The sequence below is a fragment of the Artibeus jamaicensis genome, unplaced genomic scaffold, assembly GCF_021234435.1.
Source record: "Artibeus jamaicensis isolate MK-2021 breed Jamaican fruit bat unplaced genomic scaffold, CSHL_Jam_final contig_465, whole genome shotgun sequence".
NCBI classification, from domain to species: domain Eukaryota; kingdom Metazoa; phylum Chordata; class Mammalia; order Chiroptera; family Phyllostomidae; genus Artibeus; species Artibeus jamaicensis.
In genome coordinates this window covers 12,577,835-12,596,938 of record NW_026521843.1, presented here as the reverse complement: position 1 = coordinate 12,596,938, position 19,104 = coordinate 12,577,835, and the positions used below count along the sequence as shown (strand labels likewise).

At 36.9% G+C, this 19,104-nt stretch overlaps 1 protein-coding gene across 4 annotated transcripts in view; it reads left to right on the top strand.

The window, feature by feature from the left end:
- ITSN2 (intersectin 2) overlaps positions 1 to 19,104 on the top strand; it is a 118,945-nt gene that overhangs the window by 38,616 nt on the left and 61,225 nt on the right. For all 4 annotated transcript variants that reach the window (XM_053666851.1, XM_037146746.2, XM_037146749.2 and 1 more), the window contains exons 7-16: positions 125 to 221; positions 1,779 to 1,918; positions 7,037 to 7,100; positions 7,655 to 7,792; positions 8,244 to 8,329; positions 9,037 to 9,299; positions 10,123 to 10,272; positions 12,785 to 12,925; positions 14,067 to 14,154; positions 18,761 to 18,900. In XM_053666851.1, the coding sequence (XP_053522826.1) occupies positions 125 to 221; positions 1,779 to 1,918; positions 7,037 to 7,100; positions 7,655 to 7,792; positions 8,244 to 8,329; positions 9,037 to 9,299; positions 10,123 to 10,272; positions 12,785 to 12,925; positions 14,067 to 14,154; positions 18,761 to 18,900 (1,307 nt within the window). The remainder of the gene's footprint in view (positions 1 to 124; positions 222 to 1,778; positions 1,919 to 7,036; positions 7,101 to 7,654; positions 7,793 to 8,243; positions 8,330 to 9,036; positions 9,300 to 10,122; positions 10,273 to 12,784; positions 12,926 to 14,066; positions 14,155 to 18,760; positions 18,901 to 19,104) is intronic.

Sequence of the window (19,104 nt, the reverse complement as noted above, 5' to 3'; positions counted from 1 at the left end):
GTATTTCATATGAAGAAAGAAATCTTTATGTTCATGCTCTAATAGAGGCACGTTTTCTTCATAATTTGTGATCATTGTTTAGTGTGAACCTTTTTCATTTTTCTTTTCTTTTTTCCTTTTTTAGCATTGCCTCATACGTCATCTTACAGTATGATGATGGGAGGATTTGGTGGTGCTAGTATACAGAAAGCCCAGTCTCTGATTGATTTAGGGTCCAGTAGGTATGAATACTTAAAATTCCAACTTGTTGTGCTTTTAATAAGGAATATTTAACAAATGGCTATTTGTTTAAAGCTCTGAACTTATCCAGAGTTTACTTTATAATGACGTGATGTAAATTTATTATTCCTAAGTTAAAATAATTTTTTTAATGTTTAGAACTATTAAATGCCTGTGGTATTTTACTTTTGAAAAATGTTCCATGTATGCCCTGACTGGTGTGGTTCAGTGGGTTGGGCATCATCCTGTAAACTGCAAGGTCGCTGATTCCATTTCTGGTCAGGACACGTGCCTGGGTTGTGGGCCAGGTGCCCAGTTGGGGGGCCGTATGCAAGAGGCAACCATTGGATGTTTCTCTCACACTTCGATGGCCCTCTCTCTCTCTCTTCCTCCCTTCCCCTCTTTCTAAAAGTAAATAAATAAAATCTTTTAAAAAATGTTTTGTGTAAACTAAAAGTATTTTGCTATATTTTTAATCAGTTAATTTTTTTGCCCAGAACTACATGTTTTTCCTTTAAATAATATATGTTTCTTAAAACATCTTATAATCATTTTACATGATTAATTTCTTGAGCAAATTCTCCTGATCCTTTAATCCAAATTCTGAGTATCCTTTAATTTCAGAAAGCATTAGTGTTTACTCACTACCCCTTGTATAAATCACAATAATACTCTTTTATAAATTAAAAAATTTTTTCAGTTATAGGTAACTTTCAGTATTAGTTTCAGATGTACAGCACAGTGCTTACACAGCTTATGAAGTGATCCTCCTGACAAGTGCGGCAGCCCCTGCCACCATGTGTAGTTATTGCAGTATTATTGGCTATATCCCTGTGCTATACTTTGTATCCCTTGGACCAGTTTCTAACTGCCAATTTATTCTTCTTAACCTCTTCACCTTTTTTGCCCAGCCCCAAAACCCACCTCCCACCTGGCAACCGTCAGTTTGTTCTCTGTATAATGAATTTTTCTTTTTTGTTTGTTCCTTTATTCATTTTTTAGATTCCACATATAAGTGAAATCATATGGTATTTGTCTTTGTCTTATTTTACTTAGCATAATACCCTGTAGGTCCATCCATATTGTTGCAAATGGTAAGGTTTCATTCTTTTTTATGGCCTAGTAATATCCTGTTGTTTACATATACCACTTTTTCTTTATCTAGTTTTCCCCCAATAATGCTCTTTAAAGCACTGACCCAGAAAAATCTTTGTATCCTAGCTTAACTACTCACTGTGTAACCTTTTTTCCCCTCAATATTATTAAGCCATAGTTCACTGATATAAAAACTGAGACAGTAATATCTTTTAAGTTTATCAGGAGGATTAGAGGTAATTTTGAAAAGGCCCCAGCATAATAGGTTCCTGATACATGGGAGTTCTATACTTCATATGGTATTTGCTTTCCTAAGAATAAGAATAATTGCTTGAATTTTTAATATAAAATACAGCAGCAGTTACTATTGTATTTAGAAGGCATGATTCTTAATTTGTCTTATAAAGTTTAACTAAATGTATTTTATTTAGTAACATAAAATTTTTTAATAAATTTTATTACAGCTCAACTTCTTCAACTGCTTCACTCTCAGGGAACTCGCCCAAGACTGGGACCTCAGAGTGGGCAGTTCCTCAGCCTTCAAGATTAAAATATCGGCAGAAATTCAATAGTCTTGACAAAAGCATGAGTGGATACCTCTCAGGTAAGTGGCATACGGTACTTAAGAATGTGAGAGAGTTGAAGTTTTTTATGTGGGCTTTTGTTGAAGAACTTTGATTTGATTTTATGCTTTGTAGCTCATCTAAAATTTTACATCAGAAAAATTTGATAAGTGTTGGATAAATACAAATGTAAGTTACATTAGAGTTCAAAGGTGGATATACCATTATTTTCTTCAAAGTTCTTGCGAAAAAAATGAGCACACAGATATACACTGAAAGGACCTCGCCCTTGAGAAGGTCAAACCTCGTCCTCCAGGGTAGGGAGTAAATGGAGAACCTTGCCTGGCAAGAGGCAGTATGTTGGACTTGGCCTCACAGCTCAGTTCCCTGAGAATCCCCCTCCTCACAGGTCTTCTCTATCTGCTCTTCCTAAAACCTCACGTGAGCATCGCTCATCCTTTAATGCTTGAACCAAAAGGTACCCATAAAACTTGACCTTAGATCCCCATAGAATATTTGAGTCCATGCTAGAACAGACATTTGGACTTTACTAATTGAGGATAGTAAAGAGCATGTCAAGAGAGGATAATAGGCAAGTAGAACTCCTGCCTTCTAACTTTCCTCTCTCTTTACTCATCAATGAATTACAACTTAGGCAAAGTAAAATAAACGTTTAAAAATAATAGAGCTTTAAAATGCTAGGGAACATAGGATGGAATATATTAATACTAATGAGATCAGATAAAACAGCTTATAGGAGGAGAACATTTAAGCTCTATCATGAAAGAAAGAGTAAGGATTTGGACAGCTAGAGATTGAAGATGAGGGCATTTGAGGGTGACAGAAGAATCCTTAAGAGCAAAAAGTACATGGCATGTTTAGAGAATGAAAAGAAGTCTGTGAAACAGAAGTATAAGATCTCTAGTTGCTCAGTGGGTCAGGAAGCAATGAGGTTTTAGGAATTGTTGGACAGACAGAAATATGCAGCATTTTCTTTAAAGATACCTACCTACCTACCTACCTATGTGGTGAAACCTTTTTTTTTAAGCAAGGAAATAAGCACACAAAAATCAGGGGAACACAGCTTGAAAGCATTTAGTAATGATCTAGCTTTTAAGTTGGGTGTTAAGTTCATGGGCGACTTAGTCTACCTTCTAACTTACAAATATACTGTATTTTACGTGTATCAAATATTAATAACTAAAATTTTCTATAATTTTATGAAATTATGTGAAGCAAGGTATACTATATTTTTAAGTAACCCTTTTAAAAAACAAAATAAAACATTTAAACCTCTCTGAAATTGGAAGGTTCCCATCAGTAGTGTGTTAACTCTGTGTCATGGTTTTATTATCAGTGGTTTTTTTGTCTTAGTGTTATATAAAATAATGGTGTGTCTTATAATCGATGGCATCTTAGCTTCTGTGGAATATGGTATTCAAACATACTTAAGATTAATATAAGGTTGTGATTCTCATTCTTTGAAAAAATGAACTTTTGGGGCCTTATTTGGCATTAAAGAAGTTTCTTTATTCAAATTAACAAAAGTAGACTGAAGTCACATGTATAAAAATGTTCATGGCAGCTTTATTAAAAATATCCAAAAAAGAGCCCTAGCTGGTGTGGCTCAGTGGATTGAGTGCTGGCCTGCAAGCTGGAAGGTCACTGGTTTGATTGCCAGTCAGTGCACACACCTGGGTTACAGGCCAGGTCCCCAGTTTGGGGCATGCAGTAGGGAACCAGGCGATGTTATCTCTAGCACATCGACATTTCTCTCCATATCTTTCTTCTTCCCTTCATATCTTTCTGAAAATAAACAGATAAAGTCTTTTTTAAAGTATCAAAAAAAAAACTGGTCTAAATGTTCACCAACATGAGAATGATAAATTGTCATGTATTTTTATAACAATGCAGCAGTAAAAATGAATGAACTTCTGTTCCTTGCAACAAACAACATGGGTGCATTTCACAGATACTGTATTGAATGAAGGAAGCCTCACACACAAGATCCACACTGTTTAATTCATTTATGTGAGTCTGGAGAACAGAAAGCCCAGTTGGGAGTGATAGAAATCAGAGTGGTGTGGTTACACTGTTGGGAAGGGGCCCTTCCAAGACCCCTTGGGGTGCAGGAAACGTTCTGTATCTTGCTTGATACAGGTGTTGGCTGCATGTGTGCATACCATGTAGAAACCCATCCCGCAGTACACTTGCGATTAGTACATTGTATGTATGTGCTTCCAACATACATGTAAACAAAGGTGGGTTTGTGTTGGAATATGACAAAAATGATCTCCTAGTGTTACTTTTAAAGGTTGTGCAGTGTTTTATTTTTAGTGAATGTTACTATTCTTAGATCTATTAGAGTAAAGCTGTATATCCATAGTTAAGGGAAGGATTGGTGTTTTTTTTTAAAGAGAAGTTGCTTTCAGTGTCCCCAGGTATATGAGGACAGGGCTGACCTAGCCTTACATGTTATGCTTTATTCAGTGAATGTTGGTGGTCTAATTTTTTCCTTTTATTGTTCCTCTCCTCCTCCTAAATCTTATTCATGATCTATTTAAATTAATTCATTGACTCAAATATTTCTTGAGTCTCATATCTCCCAGACACTCTGTGAGGTACGAGACTGCAGAGAGAAAGAAGACATGGCCCATGTCTTTGAAGAGCCCATAGCAGTAGGTCACATAATCACAGAATTTGATTAGTGGCTTAAAGGTGTTGTCATTAATATAGATGAGAAAGTAACTAGCTCTGAGGATATAAAAAAGAGTTCCATGGAAGAGATGACATTGGAGCTGGATCTTAGAGGATAAATAGACTGCCAGGTAGAGAATGGAGGGTCTGGCATCATAGCCACAGGAGATAGGATGTCTAAAGGATCAGCAGACCAACGGTGTACCTGTTCAAGTGAGCTTTTCTTAGGAAAGCACTCTGCTGGCTCTCAGTAGCCCGTTGTCTTGTTCAGACTTTGCCTGCACACATTTAAACCTCCCACCAGTGTGCTTTTAACAATTTACACTCCTTCCCTCCTTCCTCCTGTTTGCTCTGTCACCTAATGCTAAGGGATCTGCTCTGCTGTCTTTGTCCAAGAGTGAAACGTTAGTGACTGAACCCTTTCTCATGCTTGAAATAGCCTTCCATTTCTCTGTATTAGAGGAATCTTTCCTTTAACACAAAAACATCCTCAAAGCTGACTGAGTAATAATTAGTTGGGTGATGCTCTGAGCTATCTCCAGTGTTTTTTCCTTATGTGATTTCTATTAAATGGCCAGCTTTTTTAAAAAGAAGAACGAAAGTTTTTAAGTGATGTAATATAAATATTCACTTGCATAGTACATGGTATATTTGTGTTTGTTCTACATAGGTAGCTTTGATTAAGCAGACCTGTGTTCAAAGCTCAGTGAAATATTGGGTTTACTGGTGTTCGTGCTACTTTTGTAGTGGGAGCTATTGCTGAGGAATATTTCGCAGAAGCACTGCTTGCTCCTTCTGTACAGAGGCATTAGGACCAGCCTCAACTCAGGCTGGGCCCAGAGCAGGGCCCGACTGCTCTAGTGCTCAGGGCTCAGTCAGCTGAGGGTGAGAGTTGCAGCAGCTGCTGCGCTGACTAGAGACCTTCTCCACGTGATTTCACCCATAATCAGAAAACCTCTTATTAGTGCACCGGGAGTGAACGCTCCTCTTGTGCAGACAGGGATTTTCTGTTCTGGAGTGTTTTCATTAAAGATTAGGAAGCCTGTAACAGAACATATTTTGGTTTGTCACTGATGGAGAGAAAAGTTGGACAGTTTACTGTACATAGTAAGCATCAAGTGAATGTTAACCATTATACTATTGGATGCCATCACATAAGTCCCCACTGCACCTTAGATAAACAACTTGGATTAAACTTTATTATTTTAGCAAATATTTATTGAGCATCTATGTACCAGGCATGGGGCATACATTAGTGAATAAAGCAGTCACAGTTTTTGTCTTTATAGAAGTTAGCATAATAGGGGAAATAGACAAACAGCTAATGAGTAAATGTTACATTACAGAATGTGATATGAGATATGAAGAAAATGAAAAGGAAATGATAGGGTGGACAGAGGAAGCCTTCTGAGAATGTCACATTAATTTGCGACTTAATGGGCGAGAAGGGCCCAGATGCATAGTCTCTTAGAATTGTAAGACTTGATGCCCTGGCTGGTGTGGCTCAGTGGATTGAGCATAGGCTGAGAACCAAAGGGTCGCTAGTTCAGTTCCCAGTCAGGGCACATGCCTGGGTTGCAGGCTAGGTCCCCAGTGGGTCCACGTGAGAGGCAACCACACATTGATGTTTCTCTCCCTCCCTTCCCCTCTTTCTAAAAATAAATAAAATCAATAAAATCTTTTTAAAAAAAGAATTGTAAGACAATGTTGGGTGTGACTATACAGGAGAGGGAGGGCTCAAGGATGACTCTTTGATTTGTGGCTTGATCCGCTCACTGAAGGGACAGTGATGCCACAGAAGGGAAGACAGGAAGAATGGTTTGGGTGAAGATTAGGAAGAAGCATATGGATGGGGTTTGAGAGAGTAGTTTTATACATATTTGGTTTCAGAATCTTTGTGAAATACGTAAGTAGATTTTTCAGTTGCACATAGAAGTCTACACTTGGAGGAGAGGTTTGGGCTGGGGGTATTATACCTTTGGGAATCACCAGCCTCTAGGTGCTATTTAAAGTCATAGGAATGGATATGAATAGACAGGAAAGAATGTCCAGGACAGGTCCTTGGGGATGCTAGCATTTTCAAATCGAGAGGAAGAGAAAGCAGTGATCAGAGAGCAAAGAGAAGGTCAGAAAATGCTAAGGGAGCTGTGCCTCCAGTGGCATTGGGTGTACCAGGAGTCCCTAGAACTTGGCTTCTCAGTGCTTTCTGAGCTGGTGGCTCAGTTCTTTGTGTCACTTTTGTACTGTGACCTTCCGAAAGGATGGGGGAGCATGTGGCTCCACTAATTCTAGATTTTAAGTTGCTCGTGGGCAGAGAAAGTATTTGTTTTGATTACGACTTTGATGTTAAAGTTCCCAGGATAGCAGCAGTGTCATTTTACAGGTACAGTTTAGTATTTTGTGTGACTTTAAAGAGTGTAAAGAATTTTCCTTTTTTAAAAATGTTTTTCCCACGCAATCAGGTTTTCAAGCTAGAAATGCCCTTCTTCAGTCAAATCTTTCTCAAACTCAGCTAGCTACTATTTGGTGAGTTTTCCTATTAATTATGATTTTTAACTATTTATCCTCTATTATAAGAAAGGTATTGTTTCTGTAAAAGTTTGTTCTCAAAGATATTCCATAGAAGTAACTATTTGAAAGTTAATGCAACTTTGGAAGCAAATGTAATTGTGCAAAATGTTATTATTCTTGAGAATTTGGCACTTAATTTTCTTACAAGTAAAACTAGTGTACTTTTATATAATGCCTTCTGTGGAGAATTAGAGACTGTCTCATTTTTAATGTAGAATTAAATGTGATTTAATAGGTGAATTAACCATGAAAAAAGACATAACACCTTTTCAGAAGGAGTAGTTTTCTTTCTGTTTAAAAGTTTCTTTCCTCTCTTTTGTGATATGAAATGAGGGATAAAAATTAGCCCAATTCTCTGTATCCCTATACATTTCACTAAAATATGTTACAGTAACTATATTCCTATCATTATTTTTGTCTTTAAAATTAAGAAATTGAATTCTTTTGAAACTGTGTTACTCCAAATTGAGATTTTCTTTCTCAGCTGTAAATTTTCACATTTTCTTTAGGACTCTGGCTGACATTGATGGTGATGGACAGCTAAAGGCTGAAGAGTTTATCCTCGCGATGCACCTCACTGACATGGCCAAAGCTGGACAGCCTTTGCCCCTGACGTTACCTCCTGAGCTGGTCCCTCCGTCTTTCCGGTGGGTGCCTCTGGGGGGGGAGGGAGATGGCAGACATTAGTATTACTTTGGGATTTCCACTGGTTTAGAGAGAGTTAAACATTTACATTGATATTTGATTTTGGAATTTAATGAATTATGCCAAAAAGGAATAGGTATTAGAAGTAGGTATGTTTTCATTGTGTTATTGATAAGAAAGCTGATGACTGAAGAGGTTTAGAATAAATTTACCCAAGTATAGCAAATGGCTGAACCTTGATTTGAATCCAAATCTTTCTGGTTTGACTCCATATACTGCTGTTCACTGTAATTATGTATGGACCATACTGTGTTTTAAATGTTTTAATATGGATAACAGTATTCTGAATATTAACCTGCTGTGGTCATTGGAAGTCTATATAGTCTAGTCTAAAAATTACCAGTCTAAAAATTTAGCATGTTGCTAAATTTGTTTGTTACTTGCTTTTCTTAGAGGAGGAAAGCAAATTGATTCCATTAATGGAACTCTGCCTTCGTATCAGAAAATACAAGAAGAAGAACCTCAGAAAAAATTACCAGGTAACATTGGGTGTCTGAGTTGTGTATGTATAGCGAGTTGTCTTAAATTTTACTTTGAAATGTAAATGAATATTTAGAATTTTTACATTTTAAATATTTTACATGCTATAAGAGAAGCTGTTTCATGAATGGGATGGACTTTGACCTTGATAAAATGGAAAGAAGTATATATGTGTATATATGGCAAGAAGAAGAGACAGTGTGTATATATGGCATAAGAGTATGTGTATTAGACATCTTAGTTTAAGTGTTCCCTCCACTTTAGGAGAAAATATTAGAGCAAGCTTTATAATGAAATCTTTAGCTTTAAAAAAGTTTAAATATTGGTTGAAAAAATACATGCGTAGATATTTTAAAATATTAAAAAAATAATGGCACATATCAAATAAAAAAAATACACAGCCAGCCAGCTTTGGTTGTCCTTGAAGAAAATGCTGAGAAAAAAGTTGAAAAGTATTTTTATTGGCAGGAATAGTTAAAATCACTTCTCTCTTGGGTGGATTCAGACTTACAAAATTTTTTTTCTAAAAATGACTATTCTTAGAACAGATATTTTACTATTTACATTTGAGTTAAAACTTTTCTTAGGAGAAGTATGCAAAGAGTAATAGCACTCAAATGATCACAAGACATGAGGATGTTGAAAATGGAGTGTGCAATGTGTGGGCTCTCCATGTGTAAGGATGCTTATAATTTACCTCATGTAGTTACATTTGAGGACAAGCGGAAAGCCAACTACGAGCGGGGAAACATGGAACTGGAGAAGCGACGCCAAGCCCTGATGGAGCAGCAACAGAGGGAGGCAGAACGGAAAGCCCAGAAAGAAAAGGAAGAGTGGGAACGAAAACAGAGAGAATTACAAGAGCAAGAATGGAAGAAACAACTGGAGTTGGAAAAACGCTTGGAGAAGCAGAGGGAATTGGAGCGACAGCGGGAGGAAGAACGGAGAAAAGAGATAGAAAGACGAGAGGTTATCTTTAAGTTATTTTATTTCCTAAGAAAGTCATTACATTTAATAAGTGGCTATGTTTCTTTCAATTTAAAAAATGGTTGGTTTTGTTGTGGCTTTTCCTCTGCCTCATACTTCTTGCTTGTCTTACACAAACCTGAATGTTGGCCGCGGGGAGTTTTCAAATGACACCCCAGAGGAGAATTGATTGCAGAGCAGAGTAAGGAGTTAGGGTTGGTAAGCCAGAGGAAGGGGTCAGTTTGATCAGATCATAAATGAACTTAAGCTTAGGATCCAGAGTTAAGTGAACAAGGAATTTTAGAGAGAGAGAGAGAGAGAGAGAGAGAGAGAGAGAGAGAGAGAGAGAGAGATGAGTCAAAGGTCTGGTGAGGAATTAAGAGGCTGGGCTTGTGCAGATCCTTGGGATAAATAGTGTTGTGAGGGGTTCCTAGGAGGGCTGGGTATGTTTAAAGGGCTGGGAATGGAGCCCCATAAATTACAGTAACACTGAAATATTATGAATAGAAGTTGTTTTCTTCCCTGGTAACCAGAGTAAAGGTGTAGGTATTCCTATTAACATAATATTTTTTTTAGGAAATTATCCTTTTGTTTAGTAAGAGAAAAGTAACTACAACAAGATGAGGGTCCTGTGAATCAATCAGTAAGTCTGATGGATGAAGTCACTTTTGTGGAAGTTCTTCAGTTTAGGCCCGTTGATAGAACTAGGTCTGCCCAGTGACCCATTGGCATTCCAGTCCTGCCTCACTTTTATTTTGTCATCCCGTCAGTGTTTGAATGATACAAAATTGTTCCTTTAGAAATTAACTTTAATTCATTATTTCAGGCAGCAAAACAGGAACTTGAAAGACAACGTCGTTTAGAGTGGGAGAGGATTCGTAGACAGGAGCTTCTCAATCAGAGGAATAGAGAACAGGAAGAAATTGTCAGGCTAAACTCTAAAAAGAAGAGTCTTCATCTCGAGTTGGAAGCACTGGTATGGCTAACGTTTAATAACTGTAATTTATCTGAGTGATGCTAGAATTACCTGTTGAAAAATGTCATTGTTTTTTAAATCTACCTCAAGAATACATTATGTTTTAATGTAATCAAACAGTTATATTTTCATACATGCTTTTTTAACTGGACAGTATAGTTTAAGAAAGGATAAGTGACTCAATGCTGAGAATCGTGTGGTCTCAGATCAGATGCTGATAAACCATGCCTTGTGGGCAAGATACTTCCCTTCTCTGGGCCTCACTTTGCCCATCTGTGAAATAAAACGTGCCCTCTCAGTACCTTTCTGTTTTCACGCTGGCCCCTGGAAGGCAGCCCGCGGAGGGAGGAGCTGAAGGTGGGAGCAGGGAGCCACGACGTCAGGGCAGCACCTGCTTTCCCCAGCTCTTCTGCACTTTGCAGCAGGGAGGTGACACATCTCTCTGCTTTCCTTTTCCTAGCCTTTTGTTTGAGATTTGCTTGGAAAAAAGGGTTCTACTGCTAAAAAGAAAAAATGATTTGAAACTGATGTCATAAATGATCTATAACAATTCCTTCCAGTTCTCTAGGACTGACAGTGAAGCTAATATTGGCCATTATACTTACTAATTTTTACACACCGGATGTCAGAGGGTCAGGTTGTTAAAAGACTTTGAAATGCAAGGCAAGAAGCTATAATGGGTCTGGGTAAGACATACAATTCTACTACAACCCTATAATTCCATAACGTAAAGGGTCTGCTCTGGCTGGTGTAGCTCAGTGGATTGAGCATGGACTGTGAACCAAGGAGTTGCCAGTTCTATTCCCAGTCACGGCACGTGCCTGGGTTGCAGGCCAGGTCCCCAGTACAGGGCGCGTGAGAACCACACATTGATATTTCTCTCCCTCTCCTTCCCTCCCCCTCTCTCTAAAAATGAATAAATAAAATCTTAAAAAAATGTATTCTAAAAAAAAAAAAGATAAAAGGTCTGGGTAAGGTGTACAATTTTACTGTGACCCCAGATTCCATAAGATATAAAGGGTCTGGGTAAGGCATGCTATTCTACTATGACCCTAAAATCCCAAAAGGCTCATCTGGTAGTACAGTAAGGTTTTGCAAAAATGCATGTGTAGCCATGTGGTAAGAGCCCAGTTCAGGTCTTACCTAATTATTTGGTGGATGACTCGAATTACATTTTTTAAATTATAACAATATTTTTAGTACAAAGGTACTATTTTATGCCTTCAAATGGATAAGAAAGCACACCACAATTATTAATCATGTCACAATGCCACAAAATAGGCCTAAAAAACTTGAACTTTTTTGTGTAGCTAATTTGGGTATCTGTCTAAAGTATCATCTTGTCTATATATTTTTCCTTAAAAATATAATGGGAAGAGACCTTAAGGTGGATGATTTTTCCCTCAAGAACCGGGGCAATGCACCAGGCAGTAGTGTCGACTATTGTGCAGAGTCTGAAAAGGACCGGGGCCTGTACTCCCACCTGCTGGGGAAGATAACGTGAGCTGTGGGATGGACTCAGCGTGTTCCCTTTGATTGTGTTCTCAAGTGAAATCTGGATTATCAGTGTTTTAAATCAGGGGTCTATTTCTCTTCCTCCACTGTAATAGTTTGCTAAGGCTGCCACAACAAAATACCGCAGACCAGGCGGCTTAAACAACAGATATTTATTTTCTCAAAGTCCAAGATCAAGGTGTTAGTGGGTTTGGTTTCCTTTCAGGCCTCTCTGCCTGCGGATGGCCACCTTCCTGCTGTGTCCTCACTTGGTCTTCCCTCTGCCTCTGCATCTCTGTTTGTGTCCAAATTTTCTCTTCTTATAAAGACACCAATCAGATTGGAATAGGGCCCATTCATATGACCTCATTTAACCCTTACTTGCTTCTTTAAAGGCACTGTCTCCAAATACAGTCACAGTGTAAGGCACTGGAGGTTAGGATATAACATGAATTTGGGGGGGCACAATTCCACCCATAACACCTCACCCTTCTTTTCAGCCTCTGCCCAGAATCTCTGATTTCAATTTTCCCCCTACTTCTCAGAAATAAGGGAGAAAGGAATATTATTATAGGAAAAGAGAATTGTAGCCAAAAGCCCTCCTGGACATTGTTTCATTAGAGGAAATTAGATAGCAGCATTGAGGGTAGAAATAGAAACTTAAAGAAAGTATGCTAAATGCCACATGCTAAATTTATTCCTTGTTCTTTGAGATTATCCATATTTTAATATTATGAATTAATGCTTCAGTACTGAACTCAGGAAAAATCTTTGCAAGCTGTATTTGTGCTTACTCATCCTACTATATGGGTTCTTGTGCTCTGAAAATGGTACATTTCTGCTAACAATTCTCTTAAGTCAAAAGATACAACTCAAAATCATATTCCACTTGGTTTTAGGTATTTATCTTAGACTGAGTATGAATGACATTCAAAAACTTAAGTAAAAATATTATTTCCCTGGTAACATTTTTTGTTGGCATTTTACCTTACCATATATTTGTATGCTCTTTGTCTAGAATGGCAAACATCAGCAGATCTCAGGCAGACTCCAAGATGTCCGACTCAGAAAACAAACTCAGAAGACTGAGTTGGAAGTTCTGGATAAGCAGTGTGACCTGGAAATCATGGAAATCCGGCAGCTCCAACAAGAGCTTCAGGTAAGTCCTTTGCTTCTGAATTATCCTTAAACATGAACCGTTATTAATAATTCTTCCGAATAGAGTGGTTTTTGTTTTGGGGTCAAGAATCCCTTTGAGTCTCTAACAGACCCGTCTTCCCAAAAGGATGTGAATATGCACAATCTTGTGTACAATACTAGGAAGCTTGTAGACCCCTAAAACTCTGGTAGACGTCCAGTTAATATTTATTCATAAATGGACATTTATCATTTTGTGTCTTAGGTTTTAAATAAATACATATATATACACACATGTTAAAATAAGGTTATTATTGCTACTACTCTTAGGAAATTTTTTTTCTTTTTCTTTTTTTTCAGTATTTTGTTGAGGATTTTAGTGTCTATGTTCATCAGTGATACTGGCCTGTAGTTTTCTTTCTCTGTTGCATCTTTATCTAGTTTTGGGATACTCTTAAGAAATTTTGAAATAGCATTATTCTTTTCAGAATTATGGTATGCTAAGTTTCAAGAGAATGTTGAATATGTCCCTTGGGGGCCTGGTAGTTCTTCTCTTGTGCATTTGGATCTAGTCCATGTGCTAGAGTTTGCAGAGTGGGGACTCTGGAAGCATTCTGTGTCTCTAGAGTCCTCTTACCACTTTTTCTCTGTATGTGGACTGGCAGTTAATCAGCTGTTTTTTCACTTTGTCACAGCAGATATAGGCAAAGGCCAAATAATATTTGCCGTCCTACTTAAACCTGCTTCCTCGGTCATCCCCGAGTTTTCAGTCCCTCTTTGATTTGTACTAATTGATTCTGGAGTGTCGTGGCCTGCTTACACATGCCTCGTAGCACAGACACCAGAGGCACCTCTTAGCCTGGCCCCCCTGTTGTCCATCAGTGTGCTGAGCATTGTAAGGCTTCCAGGTGAACCCCATGGACAGAGGCTTTCTTCACCACCCTTTAATTTTAGCCAGTCATTTATAAATGGATTTATGTTTAAATATTTGTGTGTTCAATCCTGTGTACTTCCATTCTAGTTTATTCATAAGTAGTGGGCAGTTTACAACTACATACTATTTTTATACTGAGTTTCAAGAGTAATTAAATCATGTTCTGAAGTTTGTAAAAAATGTGTAGACATTACAAAGTTAATTAAGCACTGTGTTTTTTTTCTATAAGGAATATCAAAATAAGCTTATCTATTTGGTACCTGAGAAGCAATTACTAAATGAAAGAATTAAAAACATGCAGCTCGGTAATACACCTGGTAAGTCTCTAAGGTTTGTTTTGCCTTTTATTCTCTCCTGACTGACTGTATCAATCATATTCTGTTACTTTTTAAGATAGCATAATTCTATTATAAATAATGTTTTTCATCTTTTGTTGAAAATTTCAAATTAATGTGAAAATATCACAGATGTTAGAGTATTATATTAATAAAATTAAATTTAAAAAGCATTAATTGTGGTATGTCTGTCTTCATAAGATTTTCATTAATATATTTCAAATATCAATCAAATAAAATGTTAGACTACAATTAAACAAGATCTAAGTTTGACTCTAGCTTAAGACTATATGTGCATTTTAGCCAAATCCTGCACGAATTACAAAGAACTGTTTGGGAGTAGACATTACTGTGTGGCTAAATCTGTGGGATTCTGGGGTGCTAGTGTACAGTAGTGGTAGGCCTAAGCAGAATGGTGTGCCCTTCCCAGATCTCTTATGTCATCTAACTCTGATTCACGTAAAGAATTTTACCAGCCTGCCCCTCTGATACCTGTGGAACAAAATATGCTAATTTGTGGGAATGTAACATTTTTCTTGATTCAAGTCCCAATGAGAAATGATTTTTAAAAATCTACATTGAATAGAATTGCCAATAACAATGTATCCGAAAGGTTTATTTAAAGGAAAGTCAATCTGCAAATGTGTTAGAACTAGCTACAGTATCCCAAATATCTTCCACTGAATATCTGATTGAGTATCTGTTAGTCTTTCCCCTCTAGGGCCCTTTATTACATTTTTGGCTGTTTAGATGTTCCAGTTAATAACATCCCTCTTTTTGCCCAAGTTCTCAACAAATTAAGAAATAAAGCAAAGGAAAAAGACATATGAGAGGCCAAAATATTACCTCATTCTTGATGAAGCTGATATAGGACAGCATGGCTTATCTGTGAGTGGAACAGCTACACCCGTAAAACACTGGCTGCACGAACACAGTGAAATGCAGGTTTCCTGTGGGCAGTTCAATCTCAATAAGGCAACAGCACAGACTCTGTGTGCCCAGTTCCCTATCTTGAGTTCACCAACTAATGAAGGGGGTGGAAAGAAGCTGGGAATAGTGTGCTGGTGAAGGACCCTTTACTGCATGAAAGAGACACCAGGAATAGAGAAGTTTGCTCTTTTGAACTGCTCTTTACTGCGTCTCCCACCTTGCAGTGCTACGATCTGTCCATGTCTTTTCTCAGACCTTCTTTCTTGCATGTGATTCTTTTCTTGGTTGTGCAAAGTGTATCTGCTCCCACCTCACCCTTCACCACCCCCCCATGGGCATTCCAGAGGCAGGGTGAGCTACCCCTCCAGATCTGTGCAGTGGCAGAAGGTGTATCAGTACTCTTGTCATTGTTAGTATTTGGATTGCGAATGGGTTATTAAAGATGTCTTATTGGGGACCTGGTAGAGCTACTCTTTCTCTGTATACTGTGATCCAGTTCAGCTTTTTATCTATTTCTATCTGTCTATTCCTCTAGTTCAGTTCAAAATACTCAGCTTTTGCTTGGAATTTGTAGAGTGCCCTGTATCTCTTAGATTCCTCTCTCCATACAGTTACTATTTAAGATTACCAACCATGTGCCAAGCACCATGATAGGCATTATTTCATACATTATTTTCTTTAATCTTTACAGCAGCCTTGTGAGGTGGTTGTTATTCCCATTGTGCAGCTTAGGAACAATGAGGATCAGAGAGATTAAATAGGTGCCCAAGATGGTGCAGTAGTAGTTGTGAAATTCTCATCTGTTTGACTCTGAAGCCCACTGTGCTACCATGTTGTCTCTCTCTCTTCCAGTTGCCTAACACAGTGCTCATAGACAAACACAGTATTCACATTCAGTATTGGTATGTCTATTAGTAGTGGTGTTCCTTTTGAGAAGTACTCAGAATGCAAATGAACTGTTATCTTTTATGTTGCTTATGTCTCAACTTAACTAGACTCTGAACTACTTGAGAGGATCCATGCATTAGCCTTCTCCTTTTCTTACCTACAGTTGAACATAGTGCGGTGCCTTGTACATAGTAGAAGTGCAGTTTAATGATTAAATATTTGTTGAAATACTGGAGAGCTATTAGAGCTATAAGAGAATTTGACAAGGTGCCTGGATTAAAAAATTCATATAAAATTTAATAACTTTATATATCAAAAGTATTTAATTAGAAAGTATAGTGGAAAAGGTCTTGTTTACATTAGCATTCTCATTGTTATGAATAAAGAAGAAATGTATATTTCTAAACATTTACTTATAAAAGATTTCTGAATAAGTAGGTACATATTGTGTTCTTGAATGAACTGGTTCAGAATTATAAAGATGTCAGTTCTCTACTAATTCGCCCATGTATTCGGTTCTACTCAGATTTCTTGAAGTGAAACTTTCAGATAATTCACAGATTCATGTGGAAGAGAGTGCAAGATTCGGCAAGACTGGAAAAGAAACATATTGGTGGGCGGAAGAGACTCTATCAGATATTAGAACATGTTATGAAAGCTGTAGCACCAAAAATAATGTGTTATTGTTCAGAAATAAAAACATAGAACAGTGTAACTGAATAGAGAATCAAGAAACAGACTTATGTATATGGCAATTTAGGATAAGGTAAATTTCATGTTTAAGAGGCAGTGGGAAAAGGATGGGCTTTCAATAATTACTATCATTTCAGTAAGTGATTTGGGGGATAGTCGATTCTCTAAAGGGAGTGGGAAGCTCTTTACCTCACTCTACGTACAGAAATAAATCCTGGATAAAATTAGAAGCTGAATGAATAAAATAATTCTAGAAAAAATGTAAAGAGAAAAAACAGTTGTATAATCTTGGTATCAGGAAAGTCTTCAGTATATAGAGCTATAAAGGAAAATATTTATATAGATTTGATAACATAAAAATGAAAAGCTTTTTCATGATGAAAGACATAATAATAGGAAATTTTTGAAATATACACCTAGTTATAATAAGAATTTAGAGTTTTACAAATCACAAATTAAGATAACCCAATAGGGAAAAAATGTGCAAAGTATGAAATGAGGCAATTCAAGATGATGGCCAACAAACACATAAGTAGATGTTACTCGATTTCAGTAGTTATCAAGAAAGTACATATTAAAGTGATACTTATTTTGCTTCCAATTAGCAAAAATGAAAAGAAATCAGTAATATCCGCTGCTTATGAAGGTGTACAGAAACAGGCCCTTTGTCATCATCGTATATGGGTACAGTTTTTTGGAAGGGCCATTGAGCAGTTTCTCAAATTTTAAAGTGTTCAAGTTCTTTAACATGGCAATTCTTTCATATCCTAGCCTTATAAAATGTTTTCAGATAAGCATTAAAATATATGTACACAGATATTTATTGTAGCATTTTTATGTAATAGTAGAAAGTTAGAAATGACCTGAATGCCGGTCAAAAAGGGAATAGTTGCATAAATTACAGAAGAGCCATACTGTCTGTGGCTTACCATGCAGCAGTGTTCAACAGTGAGCTAGACTTATATGTCTCTCTTGGTAAGATGTGTTATTAAATTTAAAACAAATTGCTGAGCAATGTAGACAATATGATCCCATTAAAATCCCATGGAAATTAATGTTGATTATGCACATATCTGCATGTAAGTGCCTGAGAGAGAAAGTAGCTGGGGGTCGAGGTGAAGGGAACTTTTTCACTTTTTACTGTATATGCTTCATTTTATTTTACATTAGCTTTTAAAAATATTTTTATAGTTTTATACCAAAATTAAAATATATATATAATAAAGTTTAAATATGTACTTAGAATGGTTGCTGTTTTGATTTACTGTAATGTAATCTGCATTATATATTTCCATCTAGTTTCTCCTTCCCTGCCTATTTACGAAAGGGTTATACAAAATGAGGCTCTCCGTTCTTACCTCCTTAAATAATATTACAAAATAATCCAGTTAGTAATATTTATTGAGTCCTTACTGTGAATATTCTCATATTCTTGGAAGCACTAAGAATAAATAAAAAGCTACTTTAATAGTAGTTGCTATTAATTGAGTATTTATTGTCAGCTAGATTCTGTACTGATGGCTTTATAGCTATCACCTCATAAATATAGGGTCCAGCACAAATAATGCCTCTGGTTTTTATTACAAAATTATAAGCATGTAATTCTGTAACATAACAATATCATACCCAAGCGCACCATGTGCCATTTTAGGTGAAATGTTCAAATTAAAACTATAAATTTTTACCCCCATGTTATTAACCTACCAGCCACACTCAAGCAGGTGTTACTTCTGCTGACCCTGTAGGTGATATGATCCCCACTGTATAGAGGCAGAGCTTGAGGACTGGGTTGGTGAAATGCCTCAGCCCAAGTGGAGCATCACTTCACATCCTGGTCCTTTCTGAATACTAAACCAACTTACACATCTATATGAAGATCTTCCTGGGGTCTGATTTATAAAAGGCAAAGACTGTTGAGTTTTTTCTGTTTAAGTGGATCAAAAGTTTGACCCACATTTTGCATGTATACCCTTGGTCTTTCTCTGGTTACACCAATTGACCAAACAGTAAGTGTCAACTGCTTGTGAAGACATAGGAATTTCTACCATATGTAAACTGTCTGATGTCTGTATTTCAGATTTAGGGGTCGATCTACTTCATAAAAAGTCATTAGAAAAGGAAGAATTATGCCAAAGACTTAAAGAACAATTAGATGCACTTGAAAAAGAAACTGCATCTAAGCTGTCAGAAATGGATTCATTTAACAATCAACTAAAGGTATTTATCTTCTATTATATTCATTTTTAGTTAGCTGCCTTCTTACATTCCTTATTTTGATGTAATAGGATGAATAACTGAAGTGGTTATTTTTATAAGTAGTGCATTTTCATAGTTTATTTACTAATTTGAGCTATACTAGAATTGCAAGGCTGTTTTTAATGTTCTCTGTAGATACAAACATTGTGTTGTATAACTAAATAT